Below are 17,053 nucleotides of genomic sequence, written 5' to 3' on the forward strand. Positions count from 1 at the left end.
TGTCTTGCACAGCTGCCTGAGGGCTGGTGCTGCACTGCGCTGGGTCCTGTGGTGGCACGCAGCAAAGCCCTGCATGCTGGGCACAGCAGCACCTGTGCTAAGGGGCAGGGCTGTGTCTGCGTCTCTTTTGGGGCAGTCCTGTGTTGCAAGGAGGGATGTGCTTGACTGCAGAGAAGGGAGAGGGAATTGATTACTGCTCTGTGTCTTTTTGTTCAGCCTACAGTTAAGTTTGACAAACAGCCGTGGTACATCGATGCTACGGGAGGCACGCTCCATCCTTACCAGCTGGAAGGGCTCAACTGGCTGAGATTTTCCTGGGCCCAAGGGACTGATACAATCCTGGCCGATGAGATGGGGCTGGGGAAGACGGTGCAGACCATCGTGTTCTTGTATTCCCTGTACAAGGAGGTGAGCACACAGCAGTCCCTGGGATGGCTGTGAGCTGCTCAGCCTCCTGGTACGGAGTGAGCAGCTTGGGCTTTGTCTCCCTGAGCAGGGCCACTCGAAAGGGCCGTACCTGGTCAGTGCCCCGCTCTCCACCATCATCAACTGGGAACGTGAGTTTGAGATGTGGGCGCCTGACTTCTACGTCGTGACCTACACAGGGGACAAAGAAAGCCGGTCGGTCATCCGGGAAAATGAGTTCTCTTTTGAAGACAATGCCATCCGCAGTGGGAAGAAAGTCTTCAGGATGAAGGTAGGGGCCAAGTCTGTATGCTGCCCCTCTTTTCACCGTCAGTACGAAGGGGAGAGGGCCAATTGACATCCAGAGAGGGGGGTGTCCCTAATCAGCCGGTCCCTTATCAGCTGTTTTCCGAAGAGAGAAGCTGACACCATTTATAAATGTAGATGTATGATGGGCTGTGGAGATTTCTGCCAGACCTTTTTCTGTTTCTGTAATCCCCTGCTTCATTCTAATGTTCAGGTGGGTGTAGGTTCTGCTGGCGTGACTCATGCCTGGGCCCTGCTGCTGATGCCATTGCAGTGCAGTACGAGCAGCCCCCGTTTTTGGGTTACAGCTGGTGTCACTTGCAGCAGCACCACAGGGTGGAGGCTGTCCCATTTCCTGCCCTCTTGTAACCTGGCTCTTCTCTTCCTCTGCTCCGCCAGAAGGAAGCCCAAATCAAGTTCCATGTCCTGCTCACCTCCTACGAGCTGATCACCATTGACCAGGCGGTGCTGGGCTCAATAGAATGGGCCTGTCTGGTGGTGGATGAAGCACACAGGCTGAAGAACAACCAGTCCAAAGTAGGTAGCAGATGTTTGTGAGCAATTCTTCCAACCCAGTGCTGCTGCTGTTGCTGCAGAGATACAGTGCCACCCCACACAGCCAGTCTCTTGCTCTGCACTTCGCTGCTTGGGATGAAAGATGTCCTCAGCTTGCACAGGCTCTGCCCAGGGCATGTTTCAGTGGGATTTCTCTCTCTAACGCCTTCTCGCATCAGAGAGCCATCAGTAGTGAGCTGGGTGGCAGCCTGGCTGGTGGTGCCAGCAGCAGGCTCGGGGCAGTGAGCCTGCCTGGTGGTGGATGAAGCACGGGCTGAAGAGCTCTGCTTGCCCCTGCAGCAGCATGGAGCCAGCGGGCAGACAGGCAGGGAAGTGTCTGATGCACGCAGGAGTTGCACATGTTTTATGTTCAGTGCTCCAGCTCTGCATGCAAAAGATGCGAGGTTGGTTGTTTTAAACAAAGGGGAGAAGCCATTGGTGCTTTTTAAGCAGAACACATAGTGGAGCGTTTTATTTTGTTCTGATTTTTGAGAAAAAGCAATTTGCGTTTTTTTTTTTTTTTTTTTGAATAAGTGGGGATGGCTCTGAGCAGGACATGCAGGCTGTGGCCTGGCTTTGCATGCCTGGTGGGGAGAAGAGGTCACTGTCGAGTTTCCATGTGTGCACTCTGCAGATCCAAGAGTTCCCAGATGATTTGTCAGTTCCCCTGAGTTCTTTTAACCTAACGTGATTTCTTTTCCAAGTTCTTTAGAGTATTAAATAGCTACAAGATTGATTACAAGCTGCTGCTCACCGGGACTCCACTCCAGAACAACTTGGAAGAGCTCTTCCACTTGCTCAATTTCCTGACTCCTGAGAGGTTTAAGTAAGTTGCACAAGTTCTCTCCCTGGAAAGGGAGAACAGCCTGGATGTGATCCTTGTTGGCCGGTGGGGGTTTTCCAGGGCTCCTGTCTGTTTGGTAGTGCCTGGATGCAATTACTGCTGTGCGAACGTCACTGGTCTGCGTGGCAGGTCGTTGGCAAAGCACATTGTCCCAGTGGTTGGCCATAACAGCCACATGCACATTTTATGTGAGGCCAGATTTTATTGATGTTGAATACTATTTTTTGGGCCCTGCGTGTAGGTACTGCTTTCCTATCAGTCAGGTCCTCTCTCTGTGAAGACAGTGGTATTTTGGGGAATTTGTGCTTTAGCTCTGCTCAGATACAGGCATGGGAGTGTTACAGCATTGTATGCAATAAGAGCTTTTCACTTGTGTTTAAATCATAAAGAAACAGATTTCTTTACCCTTGCACGTCCCTTTTGCTTAGTGCTGTGTTGCGGCTGCTTTCACAGTAACCTGGAAGGATTCCTGGAGGAGTTTGCAGACATCTCCAAGGAGGACCAGATCAAAAAGCTCCATGACCTGCTGGGTCCCCACATGCTGCGGCGGCTCAAGGCGGATGTGTTCAAGAACATGCCGGCCAAGACAGAGCTGATAGTGAGAGTGGAGCTGAGCCAAATGCAGAAGTGAGTAACAACATTGCAGCAGGCTGTGCCTGGCTCCCCTGGGGCAGTGTGGCTGCCTTCCCTCCTGCTGCTTCGTCTGCCTGCAGCACGAGGTGGCAGTGGGGCTCGATGGGTCAGAGAAACCCCTCTGTTACCAGACGCCCTGTGAGAAGAGCTGGAGTCTTTTATGTGCCACTGGGGGGGTTCAGTCTGGCTAAATTGGGCTCCATGTAGTCCCAGCTGCTCTGCAGGAGGTGCTTGGCACACGGCAGGCTGTTTTGCAGGGAAAGGTGTGTTGCTTCTTGCTCTCACCATGGGGCAAAGCTTCATGTACACCCAGCAGCAGGGAGCATTCCTGGCTGCTGTGCCCCCGATCCCATCTCACTTCCAGGGGCTGTGGTGTCCGCAGAACAGCCGAACAGACCTGGCCCCAGGCTGGGGATGCTGAACCATCATTAAGAAAAAAAGTCCCTGTACCAAATATCCCTTTTGAGCTCCATTGACTTAACTGGAGTTTGTCGGTGCCATCTGATTTTTGCCAGGCCCATAATACCCGTGTCTGTCCCATCCCTGTCTGTGCAGGAAGTACTACAAGTTCATACTGACAAGGAATTTTGAAGCCCTGAATTCAAAAGGTGGAGGGAACCAGGTCTCACTGCTCAACATCATGATGGATCTGAAGAAGTGCTGTAATCACCCGTACCTCTTCCCTGTGGCTGCGGTGGTACGTGAACTTACTTTGCACTGTGGAGACATCTCACAGAGTGTTGGGTGTAATCCCTCAGTGGGATTGTTTCCGTGCTCTGTCTTTGGTTAAAGGTGTGGGTTTTGGTGTGAGTGATTTGATACAAATATTTTGTCTTTGCAATGCATGTGAGTTTCTCCCTGAAGTTACTGAATGTTTTACTCAAGGCTAACCAGAATGTCTTCACAGGAGGCTCCGGTTCTGCCCAATGGATCTTATGATGGGAATTCTTTGGTTAAATCTTCTGGGAAACTGATGCTGCTCCAAAAGATGCTGAAGAAGTTACGGGATGGGGGTCACAGAGTTCTGATCTTCTCCCAGGTGAGCAGTGTGGAAGGGCTAGTGAGGAACCTTAAAAAAATTGCTGAAGGATTTTTTTGTTCTATATGAGAATTTTGTTAGGTACAGATAGAGGTAGGTGGAAGAGCTGCTGACAGCTTATATCGCAGCGTGACACCTTGGCAGTCACGGTGGATGGACTGCATTCGTCTCTCTCCTGAGGGAGTCCCTGTAATGTTTAAAACCTCTTTTTATCTGTGGATAAAAGAGAGACAGCAGTAATAGCGCTTCCCCTTGGGGAAGGCCGTTCAGACATAATGCCCTCGTGTTGGCAAAGCTGCCTCTAGAGGATGAGACGTGAGAGCTGCTCCTCTGCAGTACCCTGCTGTTTGCATGGCTGCTGCCCACCGTGACCTTCAGGCTGTGGCCATGAGCCCGGCAGTGGCTCCAGGGCACACGGTGGGATGTGGGGAGCGCGGTTTGTGCCTCGGGGTGCCGCTGTTTGCAGCAGTGTCCCCCAGCCCTGGGCACGGCCAGGTTCTCTGCGGCACGGTTCCTGCGTGGGCCGTGCAGAGCTGCTCACACCCTGGTTGCCTCGTCCTGCAGATGACAAAGATGCTGGACTTGCTGGAGGACTTCCTGGAGTACGAAGGCTACAAGTATGAGCGGATAGATGGGGGCATCACCGGAGGCTTGCGCCAGGAAGCCATCGACAGGTTTAACGGTACTTGCTTTTCTTCCCTTGGAGGAGCAGGTGCAGGCAGTGCACGCTGGGGTGGATTTACGGCAGCAGCCAGCAGCGGGGTCAGGCTGCCTGTGCCTGAGGAGCCCCCGCTCGCACAGAACAGGCGGTGCGTGGGGTTGCACACGTCTGTCGTGCAGCTCTCTGAAAATTCAGTGTCCTGATGCTCAGCATAGGGCTGTTCCTACCACGTGGTTAAGCCCCTCCAGTGGTGTCTGAGCCTGGTAATGACAGCCTGTTTGGCTTGAAAGACTTGGCATTTTCCTTCAAGGCCTCAGGAGACTGCAGAGCTTCCCCTTCAGGACTGGAGCTGTATTTTCTCCAATAACTGATTTCCAGGCAGTGATGTATTTTTACTCCTTGCCTACCTTGTCTGTTGCTTGTTGGCTTAGACCGATGATTCCCGATGTTTTATAACTGAAGCACGGTACTGCACCTTTCCAAGTAAGCCAAGCTCCTCGCTGTCTCACCTTTTACCACCTGTGGGTTTGTCTTTCTCAGCTCCTGGTGCTCAGCAATTCTGCTTTCTCCTCTCTACCCGCGCCGGTGGTCTGGGCATAAACCTTGCTACAGCCGACACAGTCATTATTTATGATTCTGACTGGAATCCCCACAATGACATCCAGGTTTATTACTTTTTCTTTTCCTTCCAGTATAGTAAGTACCTTTCTGGCTGGGCCCTCTGTTTCCACATTCTGCCCACTGAAATGAGCTGCTGACACCTTCTGCAGTGTTTGCAGGGCACGTTTCTGTTCAGGAGCCCCCTTCCCAGTACCGCTGCCCTTGGCCTGGCCTGTCTCTGGTGTGGGGGAGGACTGGGCATACAACTGGCTTTCCTTCACAGGCTTCTCATTCTCTCCTGCTGCTTGTTTGCAACCAGGTGTCTCCTCCTCTTCTGGGGACCTTCCACTTGTGTTTCCAAAAGCCTCTGGTGAACAGTAGCTAATGACTGACCACCAGTGGGAAACGGCAGCTGGAGAGGCTGAGCAGCAAATGCCTCTAAAAATAATGGAAAAGTGAAGACAAATGTTTTTCCTTCCCATGCGTCCTGGCTGAGAGGAGATCCTCTCCAGAGTTGCCCATCTGTGCCAGCATTTCCTTTACTTGAGTCTTTGGCAAGAGGGTGTGCTGGTACAGGGCGGTGAAGGAGAAGTAAGGGCTTGGTGAATCTGCAGGTAGAGGGTGCCTAGGAGGAACGTCTCTACACTGCCTGCCTTCAGACCCTTCGGTTAGAGGCCTGCATTAGGGAGCTGGTTTGCCTGCAGTCAGTGGAGGGGGAAGGAGAACTCCTACAAAGCCTTCAGGTTGTCTCTGAGGAGCCTCTTTTGCTCCACTGCCCTGTAGCAGCTGTATGTTGAACTGAACTTTGGTCTTGCTGGTGCCTTTTGTGCCCTGGAGGGATCGGAAACTTGGCCTCCCTGTATGGCATGGTGGGGTGCCATCCTCGACAGCAGTGGGGAGCAGTTCCCAGCATTGGGGACCTCACTTCTGGGAGAGAGGGGCTCCTCTGGCTGGGGTCTGGGGCCAGGCTGGAGTCGCTGACCAGGCTGACTGCGAGCGAGCTGCTCTGCAGCTTTGTTCTCCACCTGCAGGCGTTCAGCAGAGCCCACCGCATCGGGCAGAACAAGAAGGTGATGATCTACCGCTTCGTGACGAGAGCCTCCGTGGAGGAGCGGATCACCCAGGTGGCCAAAAGGAAGATGATGCTCACCCACTTGGTTGTCCGTCCTGGGCTTGGCTCAAAGTCGGGCTCCATGACCAAGCAGGAGCTGGATGACATCCTCAAGTTCGGGACAGAAGAGCTCTTCAAGGATGATGTGGAAGGTGGGGTTTGGAGGGAGCTGGGGGTGCTCTGAGCGAGGCGGGTCCCTGTCCGAGCTGCCGGGGCTCACTCCTGTGTTCTTACGCTTGCAGGCATGGTGTCTCAGGGACAGCGCATCGCCATGCCGGATGCTGTCACCCCTTTCTCTGACACCCTGTCAACCAAAGGGGGTGCGGTGACTCCTGGCATGAAAAAAAAGCATGGTGGCACCCCTCCAGGTCTGTAGCCCCCAGTGCTGGGGCGACTCGGCTCTGTGTCCAACCTGAGCTCTCCTCTCTCTGGGGGCAGGCGTGGTGATTTGCCTTCTGTTCCCTGCACTTTGCTCTCCAGGTGACAATAAGGATGTGGATGACAGCAGTGTGATCCACTACGACGATGCTGCTATCTCTAAGCTTCTGGACCGAAACCAGGATGCAACTGATGACACTGAGCTGCAGAACATGAACGAGTATCTGAGCTCCTTTAAAGTGGCCCAGTATGTTGTGAGAGAAGAGGATGGTGTGGTAATGTGATTAGTATCACGTCTTATAATCACATCTCTCTGTGTGTCCCTCCATATGTACGTCTTCCTCTCCCTTTCTTGTTCTTGCAAGTGGTTCTCTGCAGTGGTTCTCTGACCTGTTACAGACTCTCAGTAGTACCTGGGTTTCTCTGGGCCTCCTTTCCCATCGGAAAAAGGAGATCGTAGAGGCCTGATGTTTAAGATGGAAGCAATAAGGATATCCAGGTGCTGGTGGGCTGGGTCTCCCAGGAACCTGAGGAGCTGTGAAATGGCCACACTGATAGATATGTTTTTGGTGTTGGGTCTCTTCCCCATGAGATAGCTCTCGTGGATCTTCCCACAGCTGCAGGATGCGATATTGCCACCAGCACGTAGGCACTTTGTTCTGTCCCTCTGAAGGCTGTTCCCTGGAGACTGAGAGCAGGCATGGTGCTGCTTATGTACTGTATTGCTGTCTTTTATTTTCCCAGTAGCTAACTGACTTCCTTCCTTCATCTGTCTCTCAAGTCTGTAGCAGGCTGCTATTCTGGGAAATCTCTGCACATCTGTAGTTGTTCCCTAGGCCTGAGCACGGGCTCTGCAGGGCAGGATGGGTGGCAGTGTGTGTAGGGGCTGTTTCTAGGTACAGATGGCTGGCTGGGAGCTTGTCTCAGCCCTTTGACAGCCTGGCACCGAGGTCAGTACATTTGGGCAAAAACACGGGGGAGATTTTGAGTGTGTATATACAAGTAGAGCAGAGTGAAGGCAGTAGACCACTGGGTGATCAAAGCACGTCTGAAAATCTTGTTTGCCAGCAAATGGCTCAGTGCCCTCCATTCCTCTTTCCCCGGAGTGCAGTTAGAAGGCAGGCAGCAGTGTGACGTGGGGAGGTCTGCAGCTCCCATCTCAAGCCTCTTGTCTTTTGCTTTGCAGGAGGAGGTGGAACGTGAGATCATCAAGCAAGAGGAGAATGTGGACCCCGACTACTGGGAGAAGCTACTGCGGCACCACTATGAGCAGCAGCAGGAAGATCTGGCCAGGAACCTGGGGAAAGGGAAGAGAATCCGCAAGCAGGTCAATTACAACGATGCCTCGCAGGAGGACCAAGGTACGGCCTCGACTGCTCAGCTGCCACGTGGGCTCAGGGGTGGGTAGCAGGCCCTGCGGGCTTGCTTCTCAAGAACTGCACACACAGGTTCTCCAATGAACACAGTGGCTCTATTTCGGTGCTCAGCCTTTCTCTGCAGTTTGATAGACTGCCTGGATCTGTGCTTCCCAAATTCCGAAACTTTATTTTTGTCTGTAACTGTTTTTGCAGGAAGAATTTAGGAAAAAACATGTCCATGGGCAAAATATTTATTTTTTTTTTCTGTATAGGATAATAATAGTTCTGGAATAGTTGAGATTGTGATTTCCTGTTTATTGTTGTGTCTTTCTCTCTTGCTGCCCGGTGCTGGATGCTGGTTGCACCAGTCTGTGGGCAGACTCTCACCTGTCCTGCTGTCCCTCCTGGGCAGGCTTGCAGAGTCTTCTCTGCTAACCTTGCCTCCCTTGTGGTCTGCAGAGTGGCAGGACGAGCTCTCTGACAACCAGTCTGAGTACTCCATTGGCTCCGAGGATGAGGATGAAGACTTTGAAGAGAGACCAGAAGGTCAGAGTGAGTTAAATCATTTGATACTCCACAGTATTTGGCTCTGCAGGACCTTCAGTGGTAGCCTATGATCTGGGGCTGGCTGGCACTCCAGTGCAACAGGAATGTCTGGGCTGGAGGGACTGGCTTGCTTCGTAGCCTCCATTCTGAGGGAGGTATTCCAGCTCACCCTGTGAGGCGAGGTGATTTCCAGGGCAGGAAACATGACCTGCTCTTCTGCTCACTGGCTGTTGCAAGACCTTGGTCTGGTCCTTGCGGTAGAAGGATCTAGACCACAAGAGTAACAGGCATGGTGTTCCCTTGCCTGGTAAGTGCTGAAGAGTGCCCCTGGCTTGGGGAGGTCAGCGTGATGGGTGAAGGGGACTCTGCACCCTTGCTGTTGGTCTGTGCAGGTTCTGCTCCCATCAGCAGGGAGTACAGGAAGCTTGGAGCACAGGGCCATCAGCATCTGCACTTTGACTGTCCTTCCTTGTTGGCTGGGCAAGTCCATCACTTAGGCTGCTTGACTCTAGGTGGCAGGAGACAATCACGAAGACAGCTGAAGAGTGACCGAGACAAGCCTCTCCCTCCTTTGCTGGCAAGAGTTGGGGGGAATATTGAGGTGAGTGTCAGCATTGGCCAGAGCATGTCTGTGTCTGTCTGTCCTCATTCATGCTGGGTCACCAGCATCAGTCCTGGTTCAGCACGTGTAACAGCTGTGAGGCTCTGAGATGCCGCGTATTTTCAAGGCCACATTGTGACCACAGTGACACGTCTGCTCCCTGCAGGTTCTCGGGTTCAATGCCCGTCAGCGCAAGGCTTTCCTGAACGCTATCATGCGGTGGGGCATGCCACCCCAGGATGCCTTCAACTCTCACTGGCTGGTCCGGGATCTGCGAGGGAAGAGCGAGAAAGAGTTCAGGTACAGTGGTCCCAGGCAGGCGTGGTGAGGTCTGTCCCAGGCTCTGCACTGGCTTTCTTACACGCAGCTTCTTCCTGCTGTGTCCCTGGCGGTGGAATTCTGCCCTTGCCCTCTGGTGAAAGCAGGCGGTTTGGGTGCTCTGCTCAGCAGGGGGTTTGTGGTCCAGGCTAGACCATGCTTTGGCTTTCCTTCTGCAGGGCATACGTCTCTCTGTTCATGAGACATTTATGTGAACCTGGAGCAGATGGTGCTGAAACCTTTGCAGATGGCGTTCCCCGGGAAGGGCTGTCACGCCAGCACGTGCTGACTCGGATAGGAGTTATGTCACTAGTAAGGAAGAAGGTGGGTGAGTAAAATTTTAAATGTGCCATTTCAGGTATGTTCTGGACACTTGGGGGTTTCATTAGCTGGTAAATGCCTTCTTGCCAGGGATCCCCTCACTGAATCTCCAAGACTCCATGCACATCTGTTTTTGTCAAAGATGTATGTGATGGTAATGCAAACTGCCTTTCAAATCCTGCCACTTCTTTCTCCTGAAGGCATATAGGATGAGAGGCATTTCATAGCCTGTGAGACAAAAAAAGATCACACTGGAGATTTGTTCAGCCTCCCCAGAGCTGTGAGTCTCAGCACAATGGGGTCAAATGTCCCTGGCAGGGTGGGTGTGGTGATCCTGCTACTTAGTGAATCTGCCTGTAAAGCAGCCTGAACATACAGGGTCTGCAGCGCTGGGCTGGAAAGGTCAGGAAGAGAGGCTCTTCTAGGCTTTAGTTTGCTCCAGACTGGGTGGGAATACCACAGCCCTGTCTGTGGTATTTTAGTGATCTAGGTCAGTTGGAGGTAAAGTGCACACTTGGCAAAAAATCATGAGAAAATCACATTTTGAACTTGCAAAAATTCTTAGATTTATAGTTTTTTTTTCATTTCAGATGGGACTATTATGGTCACCTCTCAGACCTCCTGTACTGTACAGGCCAGAGATTTTCACTTGCAGAGTCTTGCATTGTGCCCAGCATCTTGTTGAACTAAAGCATGTCTTTTAGAGAGACATCCAGCCTTGATTTGGGACTGAACTCAGCTAGTTTCTCTGTTGTGTGGCTAATCCCAGGCATGTGCTGACCCCACAGATACCAGCAGTTAGTCAGGTATAGAGGAGGAGATGTATGCTCAGCTGTCTTGCAGAATTGGACATCCACAGATTGCAAGTGATGGGTTGCCAAATCCATTGCTGAGACTCCTTTTTCATCGGTACGGTTCCCCACATCACAATCCATGTGTCAACAAGGGAGACAATGAGTTGTCCTAGGGAGTCCTTTAGGTGATCAGAGAAGTGGTCACAGTGTGGCAGTGAGGAAAGGCAAATGCGGAGGGTGACAGCGCTTGTTTTTGGCTGTGTCTTGAGCACCGACTATTACTTTGCTGGGTAGGGAGAGTGGGAAATTGCTACCTAGGGAATCGGACGTATAGGGGAGGCTCTGTGGAAAAGGGAGAGGGCAGAGAGGCCCCAGAGGCTAGGGCTGTAAACTCACTGCATGAGCACTCCCAGCAGCCAGGTACAGCTCACCCTGCATGTGTGCAGAGGCTTTGCGTGGGCACTGGCATGGTCACCAGCATGCTGCCGTTCTGTCGCGCCCCTGCCCCGGAGCCGTGTCCGTAGTGTAACTCAGTGCTTCTCCCTCATGTCTGCAAAGCCACCACGGCCGCAGCAGACTTACTGGAACACGGGGAGCTTTCTGTGTAAACGTGGTGCCTGCTGCCTTGGGCAGGGAGAGACTGGTGCAGGGCAGCTGGTGGAGGTGCTGCTGAGACCCGGGAGTCTGGAGGGCAGCAGGGCACGGACATCCCATGCTGGTGTGGACAGTGGCATCTGCTGCTCAGCAAAGCGTGCCACCACTGGCAGGCACAGAAGTGCCCCACAGACTGTTACTGTGCTGCCGCCTGTCTGTGTTTGACTTGATGGCATGCGTCTGCCCCAGGTCCAGGAGTTTGAGCATGTCAACGGGAAGTACAGCACCCCAGATCTGATTCTGGAAGGCCCAGAGAGCAAGAAGTCCAGTGAGATTGTTTCTTCAGATCCCAACACCCCTGTCCCGGCCAGCCCAGCGCATATGCACACAGGACCTCTTACCCTTGCAGGTAAATGTGCCTGCGGGCTTCCAAGTGATTGTGGCTTCTGTCTGGCTTAGGAAGGGAGGTGGAACAAGGCATCAGAAGGTTTTGCAGTTATCTGCCTGGCACTGTGCAGTTGGCAAAGTCCAGGGGTCCCTGTCAACAGCTTCCTTGCTTTGCTGCTGTTACAGAAAAAATAGAAACACAACTTGGATTCCAAGAGGAAAAGGAACAAGTGGAGCAGAAACCCAAGAAGGTGTCTGACAGCCAGGTAGGGTGGCTTTTTTCAGCATCTCCTCCGGGAGGCCTTTTCATGGCCTGCCTGGGAGCTTGGAGCATTCCCGAGAAATGGGCGATGCTGGGCTGAGTGCTGCACGTGCTCTCCTTTCCTGGGCTCCAGCCTTTCCCCTTCTTGGAGTGCAAAGTTACAGGCATTTCATGCTGTCACTGCTCTGGGAGTCATGCAGGAGCTGAGATCTGTGAAACCAGGCCAGCATTAGCAGCCCTGAAATTTCCCGGCTGCATGCTCCCATGAGTTTCTGCAGTCTTTTCCTATCTGGACTGACTAGACTTCGCTTCCACACAAACACAAAATCTTGTGGAGGAAGTGTGGGGAGAGAATTGGTCACGATCCTAAGCCCACGCCATTGCTCAGCAGACTCGGTAGAGTTGGGGTAATGGGTTTCTTGGGAAATGCTGCAGCATTGCTCAGGAAACAAACGACGTCCCTCTGACTGCTGGGCTAAGTGCGGATGCTTTACATTAAGGTGCCTGCAAGTGCTGAGAAGGTGGAAAGTGAAGAGCACCAAGAAAGCTGTGAAAGCAAAGAGAAACTGAAGGAAGAGAAACAAGAGGAGGGTGAAAAGGCTGAGCCTTCTCCCGAGCCTTTAGTGAAAGGTGAGTCTCCCTGTGGCACAGAAGAATGTGGTCCCCAAGTGCAGACTCCATTCTGAGCAGCCTTTGGTACATTTGTGAGGGCTGTGACACTTACCAGTGACATTGATGTGTGCTGGAGAAATTCTTCACCTAAAGTCACACAGACACTGGAGCATGACCGTGACAGCCTCAGGTATGCTGTTGCTCCTGACAGGCTTTCCCTCTGGTGGGAAGCTCTGGCCCTTGCGTCTTGCTTTGGTCTTCCTCTTCTCCAAATCACAGTGGAAAACCTGGATGTCGCAGTGTCCTACAGAAATTCCTGAAAAAAAGTCTTCCCGTTGAACTTCCAGTTCGTTGTTTAGATAATGACAGAACATTATCACAAATGTAATCTACACTGTAATACTAAAGCATTAGTTTAGTATAATGTGCAAATCAAAACAAATCAAAAGTAAGTTATGCAAAATGCTCATTTTGGGGGGCATTTTCTTTTATAATAAGGTGTTCCGCTAGATATCTGGAGCAAGAGGGAAAGTTAAATATATTTTCTTGATAAAATTCAGAATAATATTGTTTGAAGTTGTTTTTTGAACAACTTGAATATACATACAATATAATTCCTTTACCCTAAAAGGTAAAGTATATCCAGATGTTGTTCCCTGAAGAGCATTTTCATGTCAAGTTTTTCTCACAGTCCCGTTCCCTTCTACAGATGAGGGAATTCAAGAAAAAGAGAAGCCTTCGGAAAAGCCAGAGTTGAACAGTAGTCCTGGTAAAGGGGAGGACAAAGAAGTCAAACCAGGTAAGGTGCAAGGAGGCTTTTTCGAGAGAAGTGGCATGAAGTGCCCTGGTGGGCAGGTCTCGAAAGCAAGGCAGGTGTCTGGCACAGAGGCAAGGGCAGGCGTCTGCAGGGTGTTGGTGAGGACAGCTGGCAGCACCTGCAGCAGTTAATGCATTGTGGTGATGCTCAGAAGCCAGGGAGCCCCAGACCCTGTTACAGTGGGCATTGCCTGTACTTGTGAAAACAATAGGAGCTGCTGGAAGGAGCAGACGGTCAGCAGCTGTGGAGCAGAAAGTGGGCTGGTTGTTTTCCCGACTTTAGTGGGGAGTTCCTCTTGCAGTTAATAGAGCAGTGATGACACCGATCAGTCTTTCGTCTGAGTAAATTTAGACAGGCATAATTTTGTGTGTTTGCCAAGCAGAGGATACCAAGGTGGAAGAGAAGGAACAAAGCGAGACTCAGCAAAACGGTGACAAAGAAGAAGAAGAGGATGGAAAGAAGGATGACAGAAATGCGAACTTCAGATTCATGTTCAACATCGCTGATGGTGGCTTTACAGGTAACAGCAAGAGACGAGGCATTTTAAAAGGTCTGTGAACTTGAACGTTCTACAGTCTCATGGCAGAATGTCTCGGTTCTGCACTGTTCCCATGGCTGCCTGGGAAATCTCCTAGCTCACGCTGCCTGCTGCGCTCGTACAATGTCCCCAGCAGCTCTGCTGGCTGACCAGGCTGTCTCTCTCCTGTTTCTGCAGAGTTGCACACGCTGTGGCAGAATGAGGAAAGAGCTGCCATCTCCTCCGGCAAGATCTATGACATCTGGCACCGAAGACACGACTACTGGCTGTTGGCAGGAATTGTCACGTACCCTTTAGCTTTGTGGGCAGTTGCCTCCCCGTGCTGGGGAGGCTGCGGGGGGAGGAGACCTCTGTGGAGCAGTGGGAGCAGGGAAGCTGGGGCGATGGGGAGGGGATGGAGCAGGGAAGGGGATTGGAGAGGTGTCACCGAGAAGTGCTGCCTACTGGCCAGTTCTTCCCTTGACGCTCCCTCTGCGCCCAGTCACGGCTATGCCCGCTGGCAGGACATCCAGAATGACCCGCGCTACGTGATTCTGAACGAGCCCTTCAAGTCGGAGATACACAAGGGGAACTACCTCGAGATGAAGAACAAGTTCCTTGCCCGGCGGTTCAAGGCAAGTTACAGGTCCAGGGCTGGCGAGTCCTCCTTACCAGTGGCACAGGAGAGCCCCTGCAGCAAGGATGGAGTCAGAAAGCACTTGGCAGCAGAGCAGGAGGCAGCTGGGTGTTTTGTAAGACACTCGTGGCAGACAGAGGAGCACCCAGGCACTCCCTGAGGGGCAGAGCTGGAAAAGGGGGAGCACTCGCTGGCTCTGGAGGGTGGTGAGACCAAGCTGGCCAATCTGGGCTTGTGCCTGGGAGTGGACTGGGTGCTGTTCCTGCTTCTGACAATTGCAGTGCTGTGGAAATGCTGCCCAAATCCCTTTCTGGGATGCTCAGGGTGTGATTGGGCCTGCTTTGGGATTCCCCCAGGAGCTTGTTGGGGTCAGGCAGCTGGGGAGGATGGCAGGCATGTGGGCAGCTGTAGCTTCCGGAGTGACACTGGTTTGCACTGGTGCAGTCCTGAATCTGTCCCGAGTCCTTGCTCTCCTGTACCCCCCAGTTGCTGGAGCAGGCCTTGGTGATAGAGGAGCAGCTTCGACGGGCTGCGTACCTCAACATGACTCAAGACCCCAATCACCCGGCCATGGCATTGAACGCCCGTCTGGCTGAAGTGGAGTGCCTTGCTGAGAGCCACCAGCATCTCTCCAAAGAGTCCCTTGCTGGGAACAAGCCTGCAAATGCCGTCCTGCACAAGGGTACGCAGTGCGATGGGGAGCGAGCCAGCTGCCCGCAGAGCTCCTCGTGAGCAGCTCCAGGGCTGGAGCTGTCTGCTGCCCGCTGCGCCTGGGGCAGGGGCTGGGGTGCCGTGGCTCAGCGCCTGTGGCTGTGCCTTGCAGTGCTGAACCAGCTCGAGGAGCTGCTGAGCGACATGAAGGCCGACGTGACGCGCCTGCCCTCCATGCTGTCCCGCATCCCGCCCGTGGCCGCGCGGCTGCAGATGTCGGAGCGCAGCATCCTGAGCCGCCTCACCACCCGCGGGGGCGAGCCCCCTGTCCAGCAGGTCAGTGGGCCGTGGGCCAGGGCACAGAGCTCGCCTGGGAGGCCCGTGCCCGCTCCGCCGTGCGTGCGTGCTGTCTGCCCCCAGCTCTGCTCCCCGGCCTTGCCCTGTGAGCACCCCGGTCCTGCTGGGCCTTGGCAGGGTGGAGGGCAGGACGGGGCTGTGCCCCGGGCTCCACGACAGTGCCTGTTTCACCTCGTTATTTCCTCAGGGTTCCTTTGGTTCCTCCCAGATCTACAACAACAACTTTGGGCCGAATTTCCGAGGTCCTGGGCCTGGTGGGATTGTTAACTACAGTCAGATGCCTCTAGGACCATATGTGACCGGTAGGTTGGGACTTCTAGAGGACACTGACAGGGGAAGTCAGGGGGCAAATTCTAGCGGGCCACGAGCAAACCCAAAGGACTGTGGGCAAGCGAGCTGTTTTCTCTCTTACCAATAGATATTTAGCCGTTTCCAAGATTTTCTTCTGCAGTTCCCATTTCCACCTGAGGTAAGGCTGTGCTTAAATTGCCTCCTTCCATGTGTCGGGACTGGCGGTAGCGTGCGTGCGGACGGGCGGGACGCACGGGTCCGTACGGGGTGTGAGAGGGCTCTGCGCTGCCGTGCCTCCTGGGGCGGGGGTGGCTGCCACCCGTGTGCCCGGCAGACCGTGAGTCCCCCTCTCTGTCCCCTCAGCAGCCCCCTGGGCCACTCTGCAGCCCGCGAGCAGGAGCCGTGGAGTTGCTGAGGGACGGCACCGCCACGGCAGGGCAGGGGACGCACGGCGGCGCTGCCCGTGGGACGCGAGCCCTGCCGCAGGCCTGTGCCCCCTCGCCTTTGAGTGTGCTTCGCCCGATGTGACCCCGCCATCGCAAGAACTGCTCTGAAGGGGATTTCATTTCCTTGTACATTTTTTGCACTTTCTTATTGAAGACTTGAAGAGTTTGTCTGGAAAACGTGGGATGAGTTAAGAAGGGATATAGAGTAACAGTATTTATGTCTGTTTTTATCGACATGTATCAGATTTAAAGGGAGACCTGTTGGAAGCTCTGTTTCTAGTCCAGTTCCTCCATGCTGACCGTTAGGCACCAAGCTTAATCCTGTTCGGTAGCTTCCCTGTGAGTTCTATTTTTATGTCTTCTTTGTGTTTGAGCAAGTGCATGCCCGCCGCTGCCCTGCTGCCAGAGGGAGGGAGTAAAGAGGAGGAGGAGGAGGGAGAGAGGAGCCTGTGCGTGGCCTTTCACGTCGCCCTGGCCCCCCAGGCAGGTGGCTGAGCCCTGCCCCGCTGTCCCTCTGCCCGCAGCCTGCCCTCACCGTGCTGCGGCTGTGGGAGGGCTCCCAGAGCAGGCCCAGGAGGGAAGGAGGAGGCTGCAGGGGGAGAGCAGGTGGGGGAGCGCCCACAGCCGCTGCGGTGCTCGGCACGGGGTGCGCCCGGGCTGGGTTGTGCTGTGCAGTGCCAGCCCAGCGGGTGCGGTGGGGCTCCCCTGGGACCCCCCTGAAGGAAGGGGCCAGAGCCCTCGGCTGCCCCCTTCCCTGGCCGTGGGCTGCCCGGAGCTGAAGGAGGTCTGAGCGGGCACAGGAGGGTGCGGGCAGGAACCGCTCCGGGCGGAAGGGAGGCGGAAGCCTTTTTGCCTTCATGCCTGGCGGGCTGTTATTTTGTGATACTGACTGCAGCGTGATGACCTTTCGTAGGAGGTTTATGGCACCTGTAACCAACACACTCACATTTACTTTGTACTCTGTGTGTTTCGGTTTATGTTCTCTGTGTTTTAATAAATCCTGTAAAATGGA

At 53.6% G+C, this 17,053-nt stretch overlaps 1 protein-coding gene across 9 annotated transcripts in view; it reads left to right on the forward strand.

Moving 5' to 3' along the window:
* Positions 1–17,053, forward strand: part of CHD5 (chromodomain helicase DNA binding protein 5) — a 36,346-nt gene extending 19,293 nt beyond the window's left edge. For 4 of the 9 annotated variants that reach the window (XM_083802796.1, XM_083802798.1, XM_083802802.1 and 1 more), the window contains 29 exons: positions 217–408; positions 497–697; positions 1,111–1,248; positions 1,971–2,092; positions 2,564–2,737; positions 3,299–3,440; positions 3,651–3,782; positions 4,347–4,464; positions 4,984–5,108; positions 6,075–6,306; positions 6,397–6,522; positions 6,635–6,807; positions 7,719–7,893; positions 8,350–8,442; positions 8,949–9,037; positions 9,204–9,337; positions 9,535–9,679; positions 11,314–11,473; positions 11,638–11,717; positions 12,214–12,343; positions 13,035–13,124; positions 13,525–13,662; positions 13,858–13,966; positions 14,162–14,294; positions 14,783–14,978; positions 15,120–15,283; positions 15,492–15,606; positions 15,723–15,773; positions 15,959–17,053. In XM_083802796.1, coding sequence (XP_083658922.1) covers positions 217–408; positions 497–697; positions 1,111–1,248; positions 1,971–2,092; positions 2,564–2,737; positions 3,299–3,440; positions 3,651–3,782; positions 4,347–4,464; positions 4,984–5,108; positions 6,075–6,306; positions 6,397–6,522; positions 6,635–6,807; positions 7,719–7,893; positions 8,350–8,442; positions 8,949–9,037; positions 9,204–9,337; positions 9,535–9,679; positions 11,314–11,473; positions 11,638–11,717; positions 12,214–12,343; positions 13,035–13,124; positions 13,525–13,662; positions 13,858–13,966; positions 14,162–14,294; positions 14,783–14,978; positions 15,120–15,283; positions 15,492–15,606; positions 15,723–15,730 — 3,834 coding nt within the window. In that variant the 3' untranslated portion in view covers positions 15,731–15,773; positions 15,959–17,053. Of the gene's footprint in view, positions 1–216; positions 409–496; positions 698–1,110; positions 1,249–1,970; positions 2,093–2,563; positions 2,738–3,298; positions 3,441–3,650; positions 3,783–4,346; positions 4,465–4,983; positions 5,109–6,074; positions 6,307–6,396; positions 6,523–6,634; positions 6,808–7,718; positions 7,894–8,349; positions 8,443–8,948; positions 9,038–9,203; positions 9,338–9,534; positions 9,684–11,313; positions 11,474–11,523; positions 11,718–12,213; positions 12,344–13,034; positions 13,125–13,524; positions 13,663–13,857; positions 13,967–14,161; positions 14,295–14,782; positions 14,979–15,119; positions 15,284–15,491; positions 15,607–15,722; positions 15,774–15,958 lie in introns of all 9 variants that reach the window. The other 5 variants (XM_083802800.1, XM_083802803.1, XM_083802799.1 and 2 more) reach the window with 4 other exon arrangements.

The sequence above is a fragment of the Anser anser genome (genome assembly GCF_964211835.1).
Source record: "Anser anser genome assembly, chromosome: 17".
NCBI classification, from domain to species: domain Eukaryota; kingdom Metazoa; phylum Chordata; class Aves; order Anseriformes; family Anatidae; genus Anser; species Anser anser.